The sequence below is a fragment of the Stomoxys calcitrans genome, chromosome 2 (genome assembly GCF_963082655.1).
Source record: "Stomoxys calcitrans chromosome 2, idStoCalc2.1, whole genome shotgun sequence".
NCBI lineage: Eukaryota > Metazoa > Arthropoda > Insecta > Diptera > Muscidae > Stomoxys > Stomoxys calcitrans.
In genome coordinates, this window is record NC_081553.1 from 145,492,265 (window position 1) to 145,514,668 (window position 22,404).

The 22,404-nt window shown below is 37.2% G+C and overlaps 1 protein-coding gene and 1 long non-coding RNA gene across 7 annotated transcripts in view; one reads left to right on the forward strand and one right to left on the reverse strand.

Moving 5' to 3' along the window:
* The window catches only part of LOC106088314 (sex determination protein fruitless), a 179,003-nt gene that overhangs the window by 25,500 nt on the left and 131,099 nt on the right, over positions 1-22,404 (reverse strand). For 3 of the 6 annotated variants that reach the window (XM_013253771.2, XM_013253770.2, XM_013253763.2), the window contains exons 5-6: positions 16,630-16,884; positions 14,672-14,801 (exon numbers count right to left, since the gene is read on the reverse strand). In XM_013253771.2, the coding sequence (XP_013109225.1) occupies positions 14,672-14,801; positions 16,630-16,884 (385 nt within the window). Of the gene's footprint in view, positions 1-14,671; positions 14,805-16,629; positions 16,885-22,404 lie in introns of all 6 variants that reach the window. The other 3 variants (XM_059361933.1, XM_013253765.2, XM_013253764.2) reach the window with 1 other exon arrangement.
* Positions 15,864-17,277, forward strand: LOC131994888 (uncharacterized). The gene is made up of 3 exons (XR_009396922.1): positions 15,864-16,509; positions 16,565-16,991; positions 17,061-17,277. It is a non-coding gene; the product is annotated as an uncharacterized LOC131994888 (long non-coding RNA).

Genomic DNA, 22,404 nt, shown 5'->3' on the forward strand with positions numbered 1-22,404 from the left:
ATATAGTTCTAAAATAATTCATTATTACAGGCTAGATTTGTGTCCATTCTATGTTGGTGATCTACTTTTAAGTTGCCATCGTCAAAATGAGTATTTTGGAAATATTTTAGCTTTTTTTTTGTAATAACAAAATATGTTATTTTTTGCTGATAAAAATTACAAACAATATATGTGCTTTTTTCAACAGTTTTTGAAGTTTTTCTTTTTATTTTCCAAGAATCACACAAATCACGAAAATATCAGGGTAAAGTTTGATGAAAAAAAAAAAATTAAAAACAAAATTTTTGTTTCATTTTCAAGCAATCAAACTAAAGTCAAGTCAATAATATTAATTGAAGGGAATGAATTACGAAAAAAATGTAAGAACAAAACTATAAGTGCCATAATTGTGATAACTGGGGTATATCAATTTACTGTATGTACAATCGTACAAATGTTAATGTTAATTTATTGACAAATCACACATTTGGACCATACCGGGGCGGGAATCGGGATATATTTGTATGAAAATATTACATTTACTTTAAGCCAAATCCAAATTTATACAACTATTTTGTTTCTTCAAAAATGAAATGCGTTTAAAACTTCCAAAACGAAAGCTTACCTTAAAAAATCTAATTGATATGTTAATTGATATGTGTAAGTAGCTAAACTATCCTAAATTAAAAAAAAAATGCTGGAGTTTGTCTTTCTATTAACTCCGTCCTTTGTAAAAATACTGCAAATGTGGTCCTTTTGCTAAGAGACTACTGTAGCACAGAGGTTAGCATGTCCACCTATGAAGCTGAACGCCGGGGTTCCAATCCTGACGAGAACTTAAAAAAAAATTTTAACGGTGGTTATTCCCTCCTAATGCTGGCAACATTTGTGAGGTACTCTGCCATGTAAAAAAGATGTGTCCCACTGCGGCAAGACGTTCAGATTCGGCTAAATCATAGAGCTTAAACTTGAATCGAACAGCAGCCAGTAACATGTGAAAAGTTTGCCCTTATTAGAATGTTTAAGCAAATTTGCATTTTTTCCTGCTTAACAGAACGAAGGCGCATTGGAATAGGTACGTATTCTACACACTGACAATTTTTTCTTAACTTTTAAGATTCGAGCTAAAGATATGCAATCTTACTTTGAAGATGATCAATTTTATAAATTTTTTAGAAACATTTCCTTTGGTGAAAGATATTTACTTGATATTAAGGATTTTTTATTTTAAATGGTAGGTTAATAGATGCTTAACTTTGCGTTCTGTTTATAAAAAACAAAAATCTGAAATGAAGCTCAAAATATCGCTGAAAGTTAGGAAAGTAGCCTTAGTAGCGTCTTAATAGGTTTAGTTGATTTTAGATTGAGATGATTAGTTTATATAATATAGCTCCCATATAAGCTGACTCCTGATTTAACTTCTTAAGCCCCATGAAGCTTCAATTTTTGCCCGATTTGGCAATTTGAAATTTTCCATGTAGTGTTTCGTTATGACTTTCAACAACTGTGCTAAGTACGGTCCGAATCGGTCTATAACCCGATATAGCTCCCATATAAACCGATCTCCCGATTTGACTTCTTGACTCCTTTCAAGCCGTTGTTTTTGTCAGATTAGGCAGAAATTTTGCATTCGGTATTCTGTTACCACTTCTAACAACTGTGCCTTTAGTCTGATATAGCTCCCATATAAACCGGTCTCTCGATTATCATTTTTCGGTTGCCAGGAGCTTTAATTTTGGCTGGTTGGACAGAAGTTGGTATGTAGAATAAAAATGTGCGCTTCAACTAAATTTATTTTGTATAAATTTTTAGCAGAATCCAAGAAGGTGGGTTCCCAAGATTCGGCCTGACCGAACTTTGCACGCTTTTACTCCTTTTTGGATTACGCATTCTAAAACAAACAGTGGTGTGCAAAATGGTATAATTTAAAATATTTATTGTTGTGGCCTGAACTGAATGGAAAGTTACGAACAAAAAACAACAGAGAAAAAAATGGCAAAACTATGGCTATTGAAGAAAGTGCCATATTGTGACCAAAGTTGAATATATATATATATATATATATATATATATATATATATATATATATATATATATATATATATATATATATATATATATATATATATATATATATATATATATATATATATATATATATATATATATATATATATATATATATATATATATATATATATACTTGATTTTTTATATCCTCCACTATAGGATGGGGGTACAACACCTCGAAATATTCTCCTAAGACCACGTAAAGTATACATTTTTTTTAAAGTCAGAAGTAGTTAAGCAAGGTGCCTGGCATTTTGCCCTAATACTCCTTATTAATATTGATCGGCTAGGAGATTTAAATCGAATTTGAAATGATGCAATTCTTACCCATTTTGGCAGAAATTTTGCAAGATGACTTCTTATGTGACCTCCAATAGTTACAATAAGTAAAGGCCGAATTGGACCATAACTTGATGTAGCCCCTATATAAACCGATCTCCCGATTTTACTTACAGGGCGTAATTCTTATCTGATTTCGCTGAATGACATTTCGCGCCATGACTTCTGCTATGGCAACCAAATAGTAATAGGTATGGCCCAAATCTGTCCATAACCTGAAGTATATAAACTATTCTCTCCATTTGATGTCTTTTTGCAGAAAGTAGCTTTTATCCAAGCATATAAAAAATCTATGGAGATTTTTTGTTTTGATCTCCCATTATCCTTGTATAGTTTATGCAAATAAGGAGAGACCATGCAACGAACTGACAAAGGCATTCCTTGGTGGAGGGTATATAAGATTAACCCCAGCCGAACTTAACACGTTTTTACTTCTATTAATCCATTTTGTACTCATATTCTCCGTTTCTTATGGAATAAAGAGGTCAGCCGACTTTACGTATTGTTCTTAATACTGCAAAATAATGCATATTTTTCTATCAATTATGATGACATTTAACTCTTAGCATTTCTCTATATCATTAAAACCGTGGCTATATTATATGGAAAATCAGATTTACATATAGTCTAATGTATACTCTAATAACAATAGTCTAACATATTAAATGAAAAATAAAAGCCAAAAAGCTTTTTTCATGATTTTATTATAAGTAAAAACCAAACATTCCGTTCTTTTACAACAAAATGTACTTCCAAAATTGTAAACATCACATTATGTGAACTTAAACAAGTAAAAGTGTGTTAGGTTCGGCCGGGCTGAATCCCGTGAAGCCACTACCATAGATTTTGCTTAAAATTTGTATTTGAATTATTTTGAACAATCAAATCGGGTATTGATTGACGCTTCTATGGTCTCAAGAAGTCATATCGGGCAATTGGGTTTAAGGGCCTATATCTACAATATTTATGAACCTATCGGTGAAGGATACGTTGTGAGTATTGGAGGGCACAAGTGTGCTTCACGTACCAAATTGAAGCCAAATCGAGCAAAAACTAAAGGTACGTTCAGATTTGTCAAATATTGGACCCAGGATGCAAGAAGTCAAATCCAAAGATCGGTTAATATGGGAACTATATATGTTTAACCTATCTTGGTGGGATTTGTGGTGAGTATAGGAGGGCATAAGTTTTCGAGACGGTGCACCGCATCCGCACGTGGTATTAAGAAAACATCAATATTTGCGGTGAGAAAATACCAAATGGTAAAAAGAATTTCAACCACAGCATTCAACAATGTTCTCACCAGTGTCATTGAGCACACTCTCTTGTCTTTGAGGGCGATGCATACTGTTAGTAATTGTTTTATATTCAGAGTTTTTTTTTATTTGTTTTTGCATTGAAATTAAGTATAGCGTCATACATACAGTGCTTCAAAACGAAAAAGAAATGGAAATAAGTATGGAACTTTTACACTACCAGCCGGAAACTTTCGAGTGTAGTGAAATAATTTTTTGTTTCAGTCAAAAATAAGCAAATTTCAATATCAATTTAAAACGGTTTTGTTATTTACTTTTTTTTTTTTAAAAAAATGGGGTAATTTTTTGCATATCATATACCGTTATGAATGAAACTCTTAAATTGTAGTAATTTTCACTTTACATTTACTCACACATTTGTAGCATTTCTATAAAACTTTAAAATCGATTTAAAAAACGCAATGTCCTGCTCCCTTACTAAAACGCCAGAACTGCTATAAATAAATTGCCATGTATACACACAAACGTTGTCAACATTGATTCTTACGAATGTGATTGCAATCCTACTCGGTCCACGTATTCGGCGAAATTCGGCCCGTTAATGCTTTGCTCATTGGTTAAACATCTCAACAGATAGCCAACAAAACTGGAAGTGTGTTTGTTGTTGCACTTATATTACGAAAAGCAACCGGCATTCGCGAGTAAAACCGGAGTATAAAACAACTATACTATGCTTTGTTCGGCCGGGCCAAATCTTATATACCCTCCACCATGGGTCGCATTTGTCAGCAAACAAAGAATAATGGATAAGAATTGTAATGGCTATTGGAGAGATATCAAGTTCTAGTCCGATTTGGACCATAAATGAATTGAATGTTGAAGACCAAAGCAGAAGTCATTCGGTAATATTTCAATCCATTCGAGTAAGAATTGCGCCTTGTAGGGGCTCAAGAAGCATAATCGGGAGATCGGTTTATATGAGAGCTGTATCAGGCTAAAGAACGATTAAGGCCATATTGGACATGTATGTTGAAGGTCATGGGAGAAGCCGTTGTACAATATTTCAGCAAAATCGGATAAGAATTGCGGCCTCAGGCTTATGGCAGCTATATCAGGTTATGTACCGTTTTGAACCATACTTAGCACAGCACTTCGTGCAAAAGTTCAGCCAAATCGGATAAGAATTGCGCCTTCTAGTGGCTCAAGAAGTCAAGATCCAAGATCGGTTTATATGGCAGCTATATCAGGTTGTGAAAAAAATCTTTTTATTTCCTAAGCCCCTACAACAAAAAATAATTTTCTTTATATTTTTGACCATTTAGCCGAGACAGCTGGATTTAATTATTTTGGCATAAAACAGCACCTGTTGTCAAAAGAAGTAGGAATATTGCCATAATTCCCATAAATTTATTTTTTTAATATATACAAACCATCGCATGTAACAAAACATCAAAACGGATTCCAGAAATCTCACTGCTCAGAATTTTGAAAAATTTTTTTGTTTGATTTTTGGTATATAAAAAATTGTCGGCTTTCGACGCGACAATTTTCCCCCAAAACATGACGGGAAAATTTGTTGTAACTGGTTTCAATCATCCACTTTACGCCAATCCGAATTTCATTACTATACCTCTTTCCTAACTCGAGCTAGAACTTTTCTAAGTCAGCTACTGTATATTTTTGGGTGTTTTTCGTCGTTTATGGGTTAAGGCTATTTTTTTAAGGCCGCATCGCAATGTAATTTTTTCAAAAGATAAAATTTTTGGGAAAAGTTGTTGAGAGTTTCTTTAAGCAAAAATTTTTCATGGAATTTTCTTGCCAACATTTGTTTTTTTTATTAAAATTGTTCCGAAAATTTTTCTATGGCATAATTGTATATGAATTTTCTCTTAATTCTCGTTTTATTTTAATTGATATTCTATCTGTAGAAAAATATTATTTAAAAAATGTCTTTAAATGAAATAGTTTGCTTGTTGGTCTGAAAAACTTTTCCAAAGAATGAGTAACTTTTCGTTTTGTTTCTCTTTGGAGACGAGCTTACTGTTCGAAGATTTTGGCAATGGAAAAGGAAAGCCAGAGATCACAACACACACCAACCACTATAGGACGCGTACTTGTACCGTTTTTACCCCGAAAACGTGTCTACGATGTAAGCAGACAATAACACAAGTCTGGCACATTTCATACTAGTCTGCCACTTTCACTATAAAACTAAGATATTCGCAAAGACAACCACACTTTGAAGGCTTTGAAAGATCAGTTCTTGCTCCCAATAGCGACCACAATCTTCAAAAAAAAAAAAATTAAGGTATCTTAACCAATTTCACAGTAACAAGAATTTTGGCAATTCACGATTTTTGAAAAAATTAGAGTTATATTAGCCCCTCCTATTTTCCTTTATTCTTTCCACTTGGGAACAAAGGGTTTTTTTTAAGATTATTCCTACTTATTCTATCTTTACATGCTGTTCTTATTTTTTTGTTTTGATTTGATTTGATTTTTGTTTGATCTCTTAAATTCATTTTTGACCGTTCTGCCCCACATAGTTTTGGGTCGGCCCTAACCGACATCCCTGTGTGATTCATTCAAGTGCGGTTTTGGCTCTGCTTTCGGACGGTTTGCGTAGTTTATGGTCATTCCACCTCCATTTTCTTCTTGTAATCTGTCGAGTTATTGGTTCTTAAAAGGTTCCGTTTCGTAACTCTTCTTTAGATATTGTGTTTGGCCAGATAATCTACATAACATTCGCAGACATTTGTTGACAGTTGTTTGGATTTGACTTGCAAAAGAATTTGTCATTAACCACGTCTCACTTCCATTCAAAAGTGTCGACTTCACACAGGAGTTTAATACACGAAGCTTGCTTTGTCTTTCGGATATCTGCGTTGAATGTCATGGTTTGATTAGTCATCCAAAACAGGTCTAGCTTTTTTAATTCTATTTGATACATCGCTATCCACGCCATCTTCTGTTGACAAAATTCGTACTAAAAAATGTTTGCAAATATGTACAAATTGTAACTGAAAGTTGCCCACGTACTTTATTTGCCAGCAGAAGAGAGAGGGAGAGTGCGTGGGAGCGTGCACAATTTTGAGTGTTTGGTAATTAAGAGCTAGCAAACTTCTACTGGATGTTTTTTCCCAGCAAAAATGTGCAGCTTCGAACAGCTGTTTTATGATATTCAGCTGTTTAATTCAAATAAACAGCAAAAGAGATTTAAGGCTGTTCTTACTCTCCTATAAATTTTTACTGGCAAATTTTGAATGGAAAATTACGCGAACAGACATACAATGCAACCAAGAAAGCAGAACTTATCAACGTATTTTCATGTATATGTATTTTATAGGTGTATGACGTATCTTAAAGTTGTTAGGTGTGTTCGTGTGCCCAAAAATTTGAGCAAATTTTTACTGGCTAATTTTCGCGTACTTAATTTGCCAGCAGAAGAGAGCGCGAGAGAGAGCATTTAGTGGAACTTTTTTTGTCAGCAGAAATTTGCAACTTGAACAGGTATTTTATGAATGTCATCCTTTTTTTGTGAAAAACAGCTGTTATATGAAAATACAAAAGTTAACACCAAATGCAGCCAAAATGGAAAAGTTAAGTAAAAAATATTGTTACTTGGTAATGATTGAATTTGTTTCATTTTAATTTATTTTTAAGAAGATTGAAGGCAGCAACCAGCGTTCGGGTAGAGAAAATTCGCCAAATAAAGTTGTAATTTTACCTCAAACCGGTTTTTCTACACTAGAAGAAAGGTGCAAAATTTGCAGTAATATTTGGCAAAATCTCAAAAAATTAAGACATTGCATCCTTTCAGACACCAAAAAATTAGCAATTATCGTTCCTTATATTTGTTTAATGTTGTAACTACACTATAGATAGATTTTAGTGCCATCATTGTGATTCCACAGGAACAGGACAAGTAAGATGCCTTATGGTTTCTACAAACAGTCCTAGTTACTGGCGTATGTATGGAGGGCACTTAGAGGTTGTCATGGCCGTCTTTGAAGCTAAACGCATGTTTTTAAATCCCGGCGAAAACATCAGCTTTGGTTATCCTTTTCCTATGCAGGCGACCCTTATGAGGTACTATGACATGTAAAAACTTCTTCCCAAAGTGTTATCACATTGGAACGCGCCGTTCGGACTCAGCCATAAAAAGAAATTCCTTATCCTTGAATCGGACAGCACTCATTGACATGTGAGAAGTTTACCCCAGTTCCTTAATGGAATGTTCTTGGGCAAATTTGCAAATGGCGTATGTTCACATCAACCAAATCAAGCAAGTCCTAAAATAAATTGACACCTACAGTATGCATTAAGCACTTCGTCTTGCTTCGTTTTTCGTTTATTTTACACTAACTCCCTAATCCGCGTCACAACTAATCGTTTTTAGTACAAGACCAAGGCCCTCTTGCCGTGGATTCTCATAAAATGGTTGCTTTAGGGCCAAATAAAACATATTTTTGTGGTTGTTTTTAATTACATTTCCCGTTTTTTTTATTAACAATAAACGATTTGTATGTGATTCGGAATTGTGTACTATAAAAACAATCAACATATCTTTTTCTTGCCAGTGCCGGCCAGGCACACATCAAATATTCTTTGGACTCTTCATTGGTGAATTAACAAGGTTGGCTTGCCCGACAACAACGGAATCAACTATACACCCTGTGGTGATGGTGGCGCAAATTCCCACTAGGTTGTCAAATTTGTGGACCCTTCCTACTTCACATTTTAGTTTTTATTTGCATTATCATATGTAGCAGCCGCATGATCAAAAGATTTATGAATAAAAACGTGTTAATTATAAATTAAAACAATTAAAATATGAAAAAAAGAACAAAATATGAAAAAACAAGTAAAAAGGCGTTAAGGTCGGCCGGGCCGAACTTTGGATACCCACCACCTCGGGTATATATATAAACCACCTTTCATCAAAATCCGGTAAAAATTGCATACCTTTTGTCCTATAGCAGTGGTATCGAAATATGTTCCGATTTGGACCAAATACTAATAAGTACAAGTTATTGTTCAATTATGTATAACAAAATATTGGTCTTTTTAGTAGCTATAACTTAAAGTAAACCGATCTGACTCATATACAATATGGATGTCGAAAAGCCTTACATAAGTCAATGTGTCAAATTTCAGTTAAATCGAATTATAAATGCGCCTTTTTTGGTGCCAAGACTTTAAATCGAGATATCGGTCTATAAGGCAGCTATATGCAAATCTTGATCGATCTTGACCAAATTGCAGAAATATGTGGAGGGGCTTAACTCTCTGTCCCAAATTTCGGCAACATCGGACAATAAATGCTACTTTTTATGGGCCCAAAACATTAAATCGAGAGATTGGTCAAAATGGCAGTTATATCCAAATCTGGACCGATTTGAGTGAAATTGAAGAAGGATGTCGAAGGACCTAACAGAACTCACTGTCCCAAATTGCGGCGACATCGGACAATAAATGCGCTTTTAATGGCCCCAAAACCTAAAACCGAGAGATCAGTCTATATGGCAGCTACATCCAAATCTGGAGCGATCTGTGTCATAATGCAGAAGTATGTCAGGAGGTTTAATTTAACTCACTGTCTCAAATTTCGGCGACATCGGACAATCAATGCGCCTTTTATGGGCCTAAGACCCTAAATAGGAGGATCGGTCTATATGGCAGCTATATCCAAATCTGGACCGATCTGAGCCAAATTGACGAATAATGTCGAAGGGCCTAACACAACTCTACGTCCCAAATTTCAGGACATGTCTAGATCGTCTTAAGATTTTTACGCTGATCAAGAATATATATACTTTATAGGGTCGGAAATGGATATTTCGATGTGTTGCAAACGGAATGACAAAATGAATATACCCCATCCTTCGGTGGTGGGTATAAAAATGTAAATCCAAACCAAGCATTTGACGTTCTAGTGGAATTTGGAAAGAACTCTGGAGTTGGACAATTCCATCAGCTAGCTGGGCAAGTGAGCCAACCTTCTTAATTCAACCATGGGACTCCTCACAGCAATCTTCTAAACCGTCAAGCTGGATATTCATTAGATACGATTTCATTACGCTGTCTGGTTGGGCCTGATGACGGGCTTTGTCGGACAATATCTTGATGTTGTCATCGATACTTTCGATATTATATTTTCTGTCTGAATAATGATTGATACTTTTCCTATCGATTCTATTGGCATAGATCAATTTTTTGTCGTCTAAGTCGAGTAGATTTTGTTGTAGCAGAGTGTTGTACACAGAGGTGGCAGCCCTCGCCGATGAAGGACTCCATCGGGTCAATCCGGTACATGCAACCGGTTGCCATGGATTGAGCGAGTCTGGCTAAGCAGTTCAACAGGTGACGCACAGTGGGGTGCGAAACAAATTAAAGGAAACAGAAGCGCATTTATGTTCTGATTTTCAAAATTTTTTATTTGTTCGAAAGGGTTTGAAAGCTATAGGTCGATTTTTTTATAGAAACGATGCAATGTAATTAACTTATATGATCAAAACATGCCAATCATTGCTTTTTTCACATTTTTTGATTTGGAACTCTCAAAACTTCGGACTGAACAATCAAATTTTAGCATATAATGCGGCAAATATAGTTATCCGTTATCCAAATTGGTTGAAAAAATTTAAAATTGGTTAGGAAATTCTTCCACATACAAAAAATTAAAAGACCAGCCTCAAAGAAAAATTTTAGTTAGTAGATTTTCTTGAACACTATAAAAGTTATACCGTACAAAAAACATATTTTTTGTAAACACTATTAAGCAAATAAAAAAATATATAAAATCAGACCATAAATGCGCCTTTAGCAGCCCGAGAAAAATGATGTGGCGCCGAGATGACCAACTCCGAAGTTACACCAATGTATCCACGGGCCAATGTAGTGCCCTGAAATACTGCACATAGTCTGGATATCACCTAACTATTACTTATCTTTACTTTAATTGGCTATGACAGAACATTTGTTCCACTAGCCGAACGTAGCATAGCGTTTCAAGCACCTTTATCTTCTGCGCTCATCTTATAATCTCTGACACCAAGTTTCTGGATGTCTCCAACCACGTGATCTTTCCATCGGTCTTTTGGTCGTCCCGGTTTGCGTGTACGCCCGCGTTTGTCTTTAAAAGAATTCTTTGCTGGAGCTTCTTCATCCATTCTGACAACATGACCCATGCCTCAGAACCATTTAACAACACGGGTAGTATCAGTGTCTTGTATTGTGAAATTTTCGTCTGTCGAGAGGTGGCCTTGTTTCTTAACTGCTTACTTAAAAAGCATCTGTTTGCCAGTATTATTCTTCACTTTATTTCACAACTGGTGTCATTCGTTTCGGTTACGGCGGTACCGAGGTAGATAAAGTTGCTGACTATTTCAAAGTTGTGGTTCCCAACTTTTTCCATTTTCTTTATCTGATCGGCCGTATAAGGCGTTGTGGGAGTTGAAACCTTCCATTTCGTCTTATCTCAATTTACTGCCAGACCCATTTTCACTGACTCTCTTTCGATTCTTTCAAAAGCTGCAGATACTACTTGCGGTAACCGACCTATGATATCGATGTCGTCAGCATAGGCGAGCAGCATGTGTTCTCTTGTGAGTAGTGTGCCATATCTATTCACATCTGCTACTCGTATAATCTTCTTCAGCAGGATATTAAAGAGATCACACGATAGGCTGTCTCCTTGTCTGGAACCTCGTTTGGTATGTCAGCTCTTCGATAGCAGAGTCTCAGAGAGTTCACAAATGGCAGACTTATTTTTCCTATTTTGTTTTTTCCCACACCACTGTTGGGTGTGTGGTCCCAGTTCCACGTTGGCATCAATGCCTGTAAGAGTTGAGGCGGCTTAATCTGCTGCCATAACTACTGTGGTTTGCCGGGGAGATTTATTTATTTTGGTGCAATGGGTGGCGTCGTTTTCCAAGGACCACATTCAACAGTTAGCTATTCACAGCATCTGCTTCCGGGTCTGCATGAATGTTGTCTAAATACGCCTCATATGCCGCTGGATCTAGAGGTTCTCTCTTATTGCTCTGAACCTCTCGCTCCAGATTATGTAGATCCACCTTAGGCTTCTGGGCGGTGGATAACTATTTGAATGATCCCTTCGATAACAGTTCAGAAGGTATTGTCGACACAGCATGTAGTTATGCCTTCGCACGGATGGGATCTTTGCCTACTGAAGGAGGTGGCCCGCGTGAGAACTGAGGAGAGAGCCATTCTGACAGATATGAATATTATTCCACTGCGTGCCATATAGCTGACGAGTCCATACTGGCTCTGCATAATTTACCACATACAAAGCACACCAAGTGTGCTCGACCCCAGGTTGAACTACCAGGCATTTCTCTTCGGGTCAGTCACAGTTACGTCGCCAAAAATCGGGGAGGTCCTTTCATTCTTTAATCCGGAAGTGCGAGAGTGGCTGAACAGTAGACCACAACTTGCCTAAGCCGTTTTATTGCTTCGATTGTTCCAGCCACATATTCCGCTTATGTTCGATGGCTACCCTGTTTATTTCTAGATTCAGCTATATCTTGATATAGCGTGTTTAAATGTGAAATGACGAGTACCAGTTCCTTCTATATTTGTACAATGGAAATGGAAAAATAAAATGAAACCTTTGAACATTCCATTTAGCGCTGTCCTACACAAGTTTTTAAGCTCAATGATAAAGGACCTCATTTTTATTGCCGAGTCCGAACGGCTTGTCGCATAGTGACACCACTTAAAGTGCTTACATAGCAGATTATCTAAGGAACATACCTCACAAGTGTCGCCAGCACTTTTTATGTAAAAATAATTGTTTCCCTCTAAAATGGACAAACAAATAAAAAAACAAACCCAAACAAAGATCAGTTGTTTTTCTGCCAATTTTTACTTGAAGTTGTTCGCTGGTAAATTTTTTAAAGAGAGTAAAATGGCTCTTACTCTCCTGCAAATTTTTAATGGCAGATTTTTACTGGAAAAGTACGCGAACCGAACTGTTGTTGTTTATCCACCCTCCCTCCACTCGAAATATTCGTCTGAGACCCCATACAGTATATATATTCTTGATCGTCGCGACATTTTATGTCGATCTAGCCATGTCCGTCCGTCCGTCTGTCGAAAGCACGCTAACTTCCGAAGGAGTAAAGCTAGCCGCTTGAAATTTTGCACAAATACTTCTTATTAGTGTAGGTCGGTTGGTATTGTAAATGGACCATATCGGTCCATGTTTTGATATAGCTGCCATATAAACCGATCTTGGGTCTTGACTTCTTGAGCCTCTAGAGTGCGCAATTCTTATCCGATTGGGATGAATTTTTGCACGACGTGTTTTGTTATGATATCCAACAACTGTGCCAAGTATGATTCAAATCGGTTCATAACCTGATATAGCTGTCATATAAACCGATCATGGGTCTTGACTTCTTGAGCCTCTAGAGTGCGCAATTCTTATCCGATTTGGATGAATTTTTGCACGACGTGTTTTGTTATGATATCCAACAACTGTGCCAAGTATAGTTCAAATCGGTTCATAACCTGATATAGCTGCCATATAAACCGATCTTGGGTCTTGACTTCTTGAGCCTGTATAGGGCGCAATTCTTATTCGATTTGAATGAATTTTTGCACGAAGTATTTTGTTATGATATCCAACAACTGTGCCAAGTATGGTTTAAATCGGTCCATAACCTGATATAGCTGCCATATAAACCGATCTTGGGTCTTGACTTCTTGAGCCTCTAGAGGGCGCAATTCTTATCCGATTTGAATGAATTTTTGCACGAAGTATTTTGTTATGATATCCAACAACTGCGCCCAATAAGGTATAAATCGGTTCATAACTTGATATAGCTGCCATATAAACCGATCTGGGATCTTGACTTCTTGAGCCTCTAGAGGTCGCAATTATTATCCGATTTGCCTGAAATTTTGTACGACTGATCCTCTCATGACCATCAACATACGTGTTTTTTAAGGTCTGAATCGGTCTATAGCCTGATACAGCTTCCATATAAATCGATCTCTCTATTTTACTTCTTAAGCCCCCAAAGGGCGCAATTCTTATTCAAATTGGCAGACATTTTACACAGGTCTCCAACATATAATTTAATTGTGGTCCAAACCGGACCATATCTTGATATCGTTCTAACACCAGAGCAAATCTTTTCTTATATCCTTTTTGCCTAAGAAGAGATGCCGGGAAAAGAACTCGACAAATGCGATCCATGGTGGAGGGTATGTAAGATTCGGCCCGGCCGAACTTAGCACGCTTTTACTTGTTGTGTGTATTTATAACCCGGCCTACTCAGCAAGTTTCACCAAATCGCTGATTTTTCTTTGCATGTCGTTGAAATTGTGCGACACACAGTGAATTAATTTCACTTATCCGAACGACGCTTAATTGCAAATTACCTGTTCGTAACCCAATTGCTACATTTTTAGCGTTTCACTTATCCGAGTTCGACTGTGGCCCAATAAAGCTTACACGATTGTCACTTATATACAAGGGCTCCTTACGCTTCACTATATGTAGGCAACAAAAAAAGTGTATTTTTATTTCAGGTGACAAAGAGGTATTTCTAATATTTTTTTCAAAAAAGTTAAACGCATTTCATTTCCATTTACAACAAGTAGAGGAGGAAAAAATTATATAAATATACATATATTGTTTTGTAATTTTTGTTAAAGCTTGATTTAATGCTGTATTTGGAAGATCAAACAAAATTAAGAAACTAAATCACAAACTAAATTTGGGGGGAACTACGTTAAAATGGGTGAAGATAAAAAAGTGTTTGCACTAAATATTTATGTATATATACTAGTATGTATGTTTATTCAAATGTAGATAAAAAAATGTCTGCTTGTTGTCGTGGAAGGGTAAGTTAAATCGGGTTGTTTTTGCTTTTTACAGAAATATTACATAACGAAATGAAAAGAAGAGATTAAGAATAAGTCTACTAAACAATCGATACTAGAGGCAGACTAGGACATGTGAAAAAAACGTGTACGACGTTCAAAGAACTTACCATCAATGTTGTCTGACTGGTCGAAAGGCAATTGTTTTGCATCGTTGTGATCCTCTCGCGTATCGGCTGCTTGTAACGAATGGCTTGATAACAATGATACCATGTCCTCGGGGTGTTTCAATGCTGCCGGCTGCTGGGGAATCGATCAACGCAGAGATAGCGAAGAGAGGGGGAGAAAAGAGGGATATACAAAAATGACAGCTTCGCTTAAAAAAAAACTATCAGGCTTTGATTTTGTACTCATTGAGAATTTAATTGCTGTGGGATTTTCTTAGAAAAATGCTTTAAACCTTAAATATGTACAAAACTACTCAACTAAAACCTAAGTTCCGTTAAAAGAGACGAAATAGTGACAGCTATTCTTGGCAATTTGATTTCTTTATTTCCATGCCAGTATGTGACGCCAGTGGCTTTGTCACCAATGTCAAAGGATATCAGGGACTGTCGTCTCCCACATTGATGGTTATTATCTCGGGCGCCTTAGTGTTGTCTCTGTCGTCGGGTGTTGTATTGCGTTTCAAGTCTTCACCGCCGTTTGGGGCTATCTTGGCCGCGGCTTTCTGCTGCGTGTGACACTCCTGTTTCTCCCTCTCGTAACACATGCGATGCGATTTGCATTTGTTGTGATGATTGACTATCTCAAGTCGAAAATTCGAGTTGCCCTCCACAAATGAAGTGCGGATATCCGGCAACTCGTTTGACCACTTGCGACAGAACTTACAATACATTGTGTTGGACTGTTCGTCATATTGCAGCCAATCGTATAGAAATAGCCAATTTGTGCGGAAACGACCATTTTTGCGAGATGTACTGGGCGGGTGAACAACATTGGGCGGTACGGTGGGAGTTTGATTCGACTTGCCAGAGGAACTACGGGAAGTTGACGCTTCGCATGTTGTTGCCAGGAGTTGTTGCTGATGTTGTTGTTGCAGCAGGCGCTGAATGGTTGAGGTGGCAGCCATTTCAATGTCGGCAACATTTTGCTGCCATGTGTTCTTGATGTGCTGTTGGGTTTGCTGCTGAAGCCGTTTCAGTTGAACTTCGACAGCGTGTTGGAAGATTATGTTTTGCTGCTCCTGCTGCCTTTGTTGATCTTTTTGAATGCGATCTTTTTGCTGATGCTTTTGAAACTGTTCATATTCTTGTTGCAAATGCTTCGAGAATGTCTCAGCAATACTGAGTTGCCTTTGATTACTACTAGACGGGCTTGGTTGCCGAGGATTATCAAGATTTATGGTAGTCTTTAAACGATCGTTCGTGTTCGTATAAACGCAAGGAAACAAAAGAGACAAACAAATAAAATTAAACTCAAAAGAAAATTTAAAAACTTCATTCTCGAAATTTTTAAAGCGAAAACATTCTATAAGAATGTATTACTGTATAAAATGCATTCTTCTCCACAAGAGGGAAGGGTCTCGCTTTATACGAATAAACACAACATGTAAACATTCTTAAAGCACATCCTTAAATTGTTTAGATTTTTTCTTTTTCACGGCCGATTTATTTTTCGCAAGAATATCTTAATAATCCTTCGTCATCCCAAAACATTCATCATTGGAACATACTTTCATGTCTCCGTCTCTGCCTACCGAAGTGTAAAGTGCGGCAATTTTGTAGTATTTGAAGGTTTAAAGCATTTTTGACAATAAATAATTCAACTGGTTCAATCATTATACATCTAACGAAAAGTTGTTTAAGAACAAGGACAATTTGGCATGTTGTAAAGCAAAAAACATTAAAAATACTAAAAAAAAAAAACACAAATCAATTGGAACCATCGCACCGGTCCAAAGAAAAAACCTTAACAAAATAAAGCAAAAGAAATGAACAAAGGGAAAGTATGGGTCATTTGAAGAATTCTTAATGCGATCAGTGTTAGTAAAACCTTTCCAGCACTTAGGTATCTGTGCTGCTGACCTCGAGAGGAGAAATGCCCGTTTAATCTATACGAGACTTACCGGCAAGTATTCTGGAGGCAAGGAGACGTGATGCTCACGTTGCTGTTGCTGCTGGGCATCCATTAGTTCTTGCTTAATACTCAGAGATTGGTTTAAACCCATGCCACCAGATGATGCATTAACGTTGCCGCCACCGCTGAGAGCACTGGCCGACAATGGAGAGTCACGGCGTCCTCCGGAATCTTCTGTTTCTGATGTATTACCGCCACCGCCAAGGGACTTTGGCACAGGACTTGATTTAAAGTTTGAGGGCGCCTAAAAAGAACGAAATTCGCATGAGTGATCGTGTTTTGACAGTAAGTGTTATGTATACGAAAACACTTTCTCAAATTAACGAAACGGAAACAAAAAATTATTCGCTTGTAAGTGTCCATACAACAATCAATTTGGATTATTATTTCTAATAAATATATGAACACATATTTATTTAGGTTTTGGAATACACCCCAGACAAATAATTATATGTGCAAAAAATTTTGCTCTTTTCCATCTATATGAAACCAACAATTGAACAAGAATTAAAGAACAAAATGTTCACTACCTTGAACACTTTTACATTCCATAACCAATTCTCTGTTTGAACTTCATCCAAAGTACTATCACTCTTAATTTCTGTGGAAGTCTAAGATTCCCATAGAAATTATTCATATGTGCATTATTGAAAAATTAAGTTTTAGGAGCTAAAAACCAACAATTTCCAATTTTTCGGTAATTACTGTGAAATATATAGCAAATGGTGAGAATCAACATACTTAAAAAAAAAATGGAAATAGATTTGTATTTTTTTTTTTGTTTTTTTTAGAGGCTTTGTTCCAACTAAAATGAATGCAGAACTATGTAAAGACCTCCTGGTGCCAAGTTCGGCCGGGCCGAATCTTATTTACCTCCACCAAGGATCGTTTTGGTCGAGTTCTTTGCGCGGTATCTCTTTTTAGGCAATCAAAGAATAATGGATAAGAATTGTTGTGCTGTTGGAGCAATATCATGTTATAGTCCGATTCGGATCATAAATGAATTGAATGTTGAAGACCATAGTAGAAGTCATTGGGTAATATTTCAGTGCATTCGGATAAGAATTGCGTCTTGTAGGGGCTCAAGAAGCATAATCGGGAGATCGGTTTATATGGGAGCGCTATCAAGCTATAGATCGATCCAGACCATATTGGACACGTATGTTGAAAGTCATGGGAGAAGCCGTTGTACAGATCAATCGGAGAAGGCGGAAAATGCGCCTCCTAGTGGCCTAAGAAGTCAAGTTCTCATATCGGTTTATACGACATCTATATCAGGTTATGGACCGTTATGGACATTTCATGCAAAATTTCAGCCAAATCGGATGAGAATTGCGCCCTTTAGTGGTTCAAGAAGTCAAGATCCAAGATCGGCTTATATGGCAGCTATATCAAAACGTGGACCGATATGGACCATTTACAATCCCAACCGACCTACATTGATAAGAAATATTTGCGGAAAAATTTCAAGCGGCTAGCTTTACTCCTTCAAAAGTTAGCGTGTCTTCGGCAGACGGAACTGGCTAGATCGACTTAAAATGTCATGACGATCAAGAATATATATATATATATACTTTATGGGGCCTTAGACGAATATTTCGAGGTGTTACAAACGAAGTGAGGAAATTAGTTTACCCCCATCCTCTGGTGGAGGGTATAAAAAGTAATTTCCTTCACCAGAGAATGTGGGTATACTAATTTACTTACTCCGTTTTTGCATCACGCAGCGGAACATTGAACATGTCAGTATATCAAATTCGTCTAGATGGTAAATACGGCGTTATACGTGATTATATTTCTGGAGAACATTTTCTCTCGAGTATATTCTAAATTTTAGCTTGCATTCGTAGGACGCACAATGAGATAAAACAAGTAAAAGCGTGCTAAGTTCGGCCGGGCCGAATCTTGTATACCCTCCACCATGGATCGCATTTGTCGAGTTCTTTTCTTGGCATTTCTTCTTAGGCAAAAAAGGATATAAGAAAAGAGTTGCTCTGCTATTAAAACGATATCAAGATATGGTCCGGTTCGGACGACAATTAAATTATATGTTGGAGACCTGTGTAAAATTTCAGCCAATTGGTATAAGAATTGCGCCCATTGGGGGCTCACGAAGTAAAATTGAGAGAACGATTTATATGGGATCTGTATCGGGCTATAGACCGATTCAGACCATAATAAACACGTATGTTGATGGTCATGAGAGGATCAGTCGTACAAAATTTCAGGCAAATCGGATAATAATTGCGACCTCTAGAGGCTCAAGAAGTCAAGATCCAAGATCGGTTTATATGACAGCTATATCAAGTTATGAACCGATTTATACCTTATTGGGCGCAGTTGTTGGATATCATAACAAAATACTTCGTGCAAAAATTCATTCAAATCGAATAGGAATTGCTCCCTCTAGAAGCTCAAGAACTCAAATCCCCAGATATGTTTATATGACAGCTATATCAGGTTATGGACCGATTTCAACCATACTTAGCACAGTTGTTGGATATCATAACGAAATACTTCGTGCAAAAATTCATTCAAATCGGATAAGAATTGTGCCCTCTAGAGGCTTAAGAAGTCAAGACCCAAGATCGGTTATACATCAGGTTATGGACCGATTTGAACCATACTTGGCACAGTTGTTGTATATAATAACAAAACACGTCGTGCAAAATTTCATTTCAATCCGATAAGAATTGCGCACTCTAGAGGCTCAAGAAATCAAGACCCAAGATCGGTTTATATGGCAGCTATATCAGGTTATGTACCGATTTCAACCATACTTGGCACAGTTGTTGGATATCATAGCAAAGCACGTCGTGCCAAATTTCATTCTGATCGGATAAGAATTGCGCACGCTAGAGGCTCAAGAAGTCAAGACCCAAGATCGGTTTATATGGCAGCTATATCAGGTTATGGACCGATTTCAACCAAACTTGGCACAGTTGTTGGATATCATAACAAAACACGTCTAGCCAAATTTCATTCTGATCGGATAAGAATTACGCACGCTAGAGGCTCAAGAAGTCAAGACCCATGATCGGTTTATATGGCAGCTATATCAAAACATGGACCGATATGGCCCATTTACAATACCAACCGACCTACACTAATAAGAAGTATTTGTACAAAATTTCAAGCGGCTAGCTTTACTCCTTCGGAAGTTAGCGTGCTTTCGACAGACAGACGGACGTACGGACGGACGGACATGGCTAGATCGACATAAAATGTCGCGACGATCAAGAATATATATACTTTATGGGGTCTAAGACGAATATTTCGAGTAGTTACAAACAGAATGACGAAATTAGTATACCCCCCATCTTATGGTGGCGGGTATAAAAATTAGTGCAAAGAAAGACTTCCATTTTTGAACGAATAGAGATATCGTCACGAAATTGCAGGGCCCTGGAAGACCCGGGGGCCTATTGGCGAGACTTCAAAGTTGGTCACCAATATCAGTGCGGTAATAAGCTAGTGGCAAACGGTACAAATCGTTTTATATTTCATCTATTCCATGCGGCATTGCTTTTCTATCAACACCGTGTGGTACTGAAATAAGCACGTTTTGTATCAACTTTGCTCTAAATGAGGCCCATAGCTATTGCTATCGTTATTGTCGTAATGAATATATGCCAATCGTGTGGCAGTTTATAACTTATATACAACAACTACCTATGACAATTTGGTGAGATCAAAGTGTTTTAATTTTTCGAACAAATTGTAAAGTCGCTCTTTTTAAGTTACATATTTCGGCTATAAAGCGCCCATCAAAATTGACCAATTATGAATTAACATTTTCTTAAAAAAAATGGTTTACCACCGTAGCGTAGTATGCCTGGATTCGAATCCTGGCGAGAACATCAGCAACAAATTTTCAGCGCTGGTTTTCCCCTCTTAATGGTGGCGACATTTGTGAGGTACTATGCCATGCATAGAGTCTATGTTAAAACTTCGCCCCAAAGAGGTGTCGCAATGCGTCACGCCGTTCAAACACGGCTAAAAAAATGGATATGTGAGAAGTTTGTGCCGGTTGCTGTTTATGGGCAAAAATATGTAGTATGTGTCTTATAGGCAGAAATGAAGTTTATCGCTAATGGGGTAAATAAGAAACGATTTGGGCGTAAAATGATTATTGTCGACTTGAGAACGAATTATATTGTCCTATATCTTGCTTCGACTATATGCGGCGTAGACCAAAACCCAAATAAACTGAGTTTTGAGGTAAACTGAATGGCGGTCAAAGATACCAGCATAGGATAACTATGAACACCACCGACCTTTTAGGTGTTTATCGTTATCATGAGAAGCTCAACTCAGAGCTATCGAGCTCGTCCACAGGACAATCAGCATTTCCAGTGGAGAGTCTTAGTGCGAGGCCCTTTGGCGCCGGCACTTACTTAAGTACTGGGTCCCAATGACACTCGATATAACATGACGGGTTATTGACGCCTTTAAACAACCAATGGCCATAACTTTACCGCGGCGATCGATCAAATCGACAGCAACGACCTTGCTCACCTACAGGAGCTTGATAAGGATCGCTAATTCCACATGGAAATATGAAGCTACTACAACAACGACACGCATTGAAAAAATGTTTGTCTTTCGGGCCAAAGAAAAGCAAACTAAATTTAAAGATGACCAATTTTCCAATTTTTTCCTTTGGTATTAGGATTTTTTATTTTAATCTTTTTATTGGCTTTAGGGCAAGACAACAGTGTAAGTAATAGATAACGACGCAAACTAGCCTTAGAAATAGGACTGTCTTTTAATCTTTGGCTTCCTTCGGTTTAAATGCCACATTTAAAAAAGGATTTTTCAACAAATAAAAATTGGGCAGTCAACTGTGAAGTACAACAAGAATCAATCAGCGATCGAAATTTGGTCGAGAGATGGTCGTGTCCGTTAGTAAATAGGAAAGTAAATGTTAAGATAGCATCTTTAATATAACATTTAAGTTCTTTGGCTCGTTTCCACGTTTAAGTCCTACAAGTAAGAAAATTTCTACAAACACACATAAAGAGATCTACATTGAATCCCTTCATTGATAACTATTGCGATGCAGTCGGGAAAGCAAAGCGGTAGGCGATGAGATGTCGCACTTTGGGATAGCATCGAAAAACTTGTTAAAAAGACTGCCGTCTGAGAACGGGTAGAGATAACTCTTTGAAATTTTGAATGGTTAGGATGCCCGCCTATGACGCCGAACGCCTGGGTTCAAATCCCGGCGTGAACATTAACAAAATTTTCAACGATTATCCTCTTAATAACGCTGGCTGCGTTTGTATAATATCCTGCCATGTTAAAACTTTTCTAACAAGTGGTATCGCTATGCGGCACGTCGTTCGGACTCGGCACAAAAAAGGAGGCCCTTATCATTGAGCTTAAACTTTAATCGGACTGTACTCATTGATATGAGAGAAGTATCCCCTGTTTCTAATGGAATGTTCAAGGGAAATGTATTTGTAGTAGAGCTGAGGTGCTAACGAAATCATGTAAATTTGAAGGCCCTAAGTAGTCCGGGCACCTATTGACAAACCCCTAAAGTTGATCACCTCGGTATTCCGAAAAATTTTCAGGCCACCAAATCTTTAATAAAATTTCTCAAAACCTAAATCCAATTTGGTTTTTCTTTTAACTTCGTAAGTCCGCAAACAATGTTTGTAATCCAATTTGTAGTGTTTGAAGACTTTTGGTGTATTGAAAACTTCGTACAAAACTAAGCGATTGTTTCGAAAATTAATTATAATCAAACTTTCCTGTG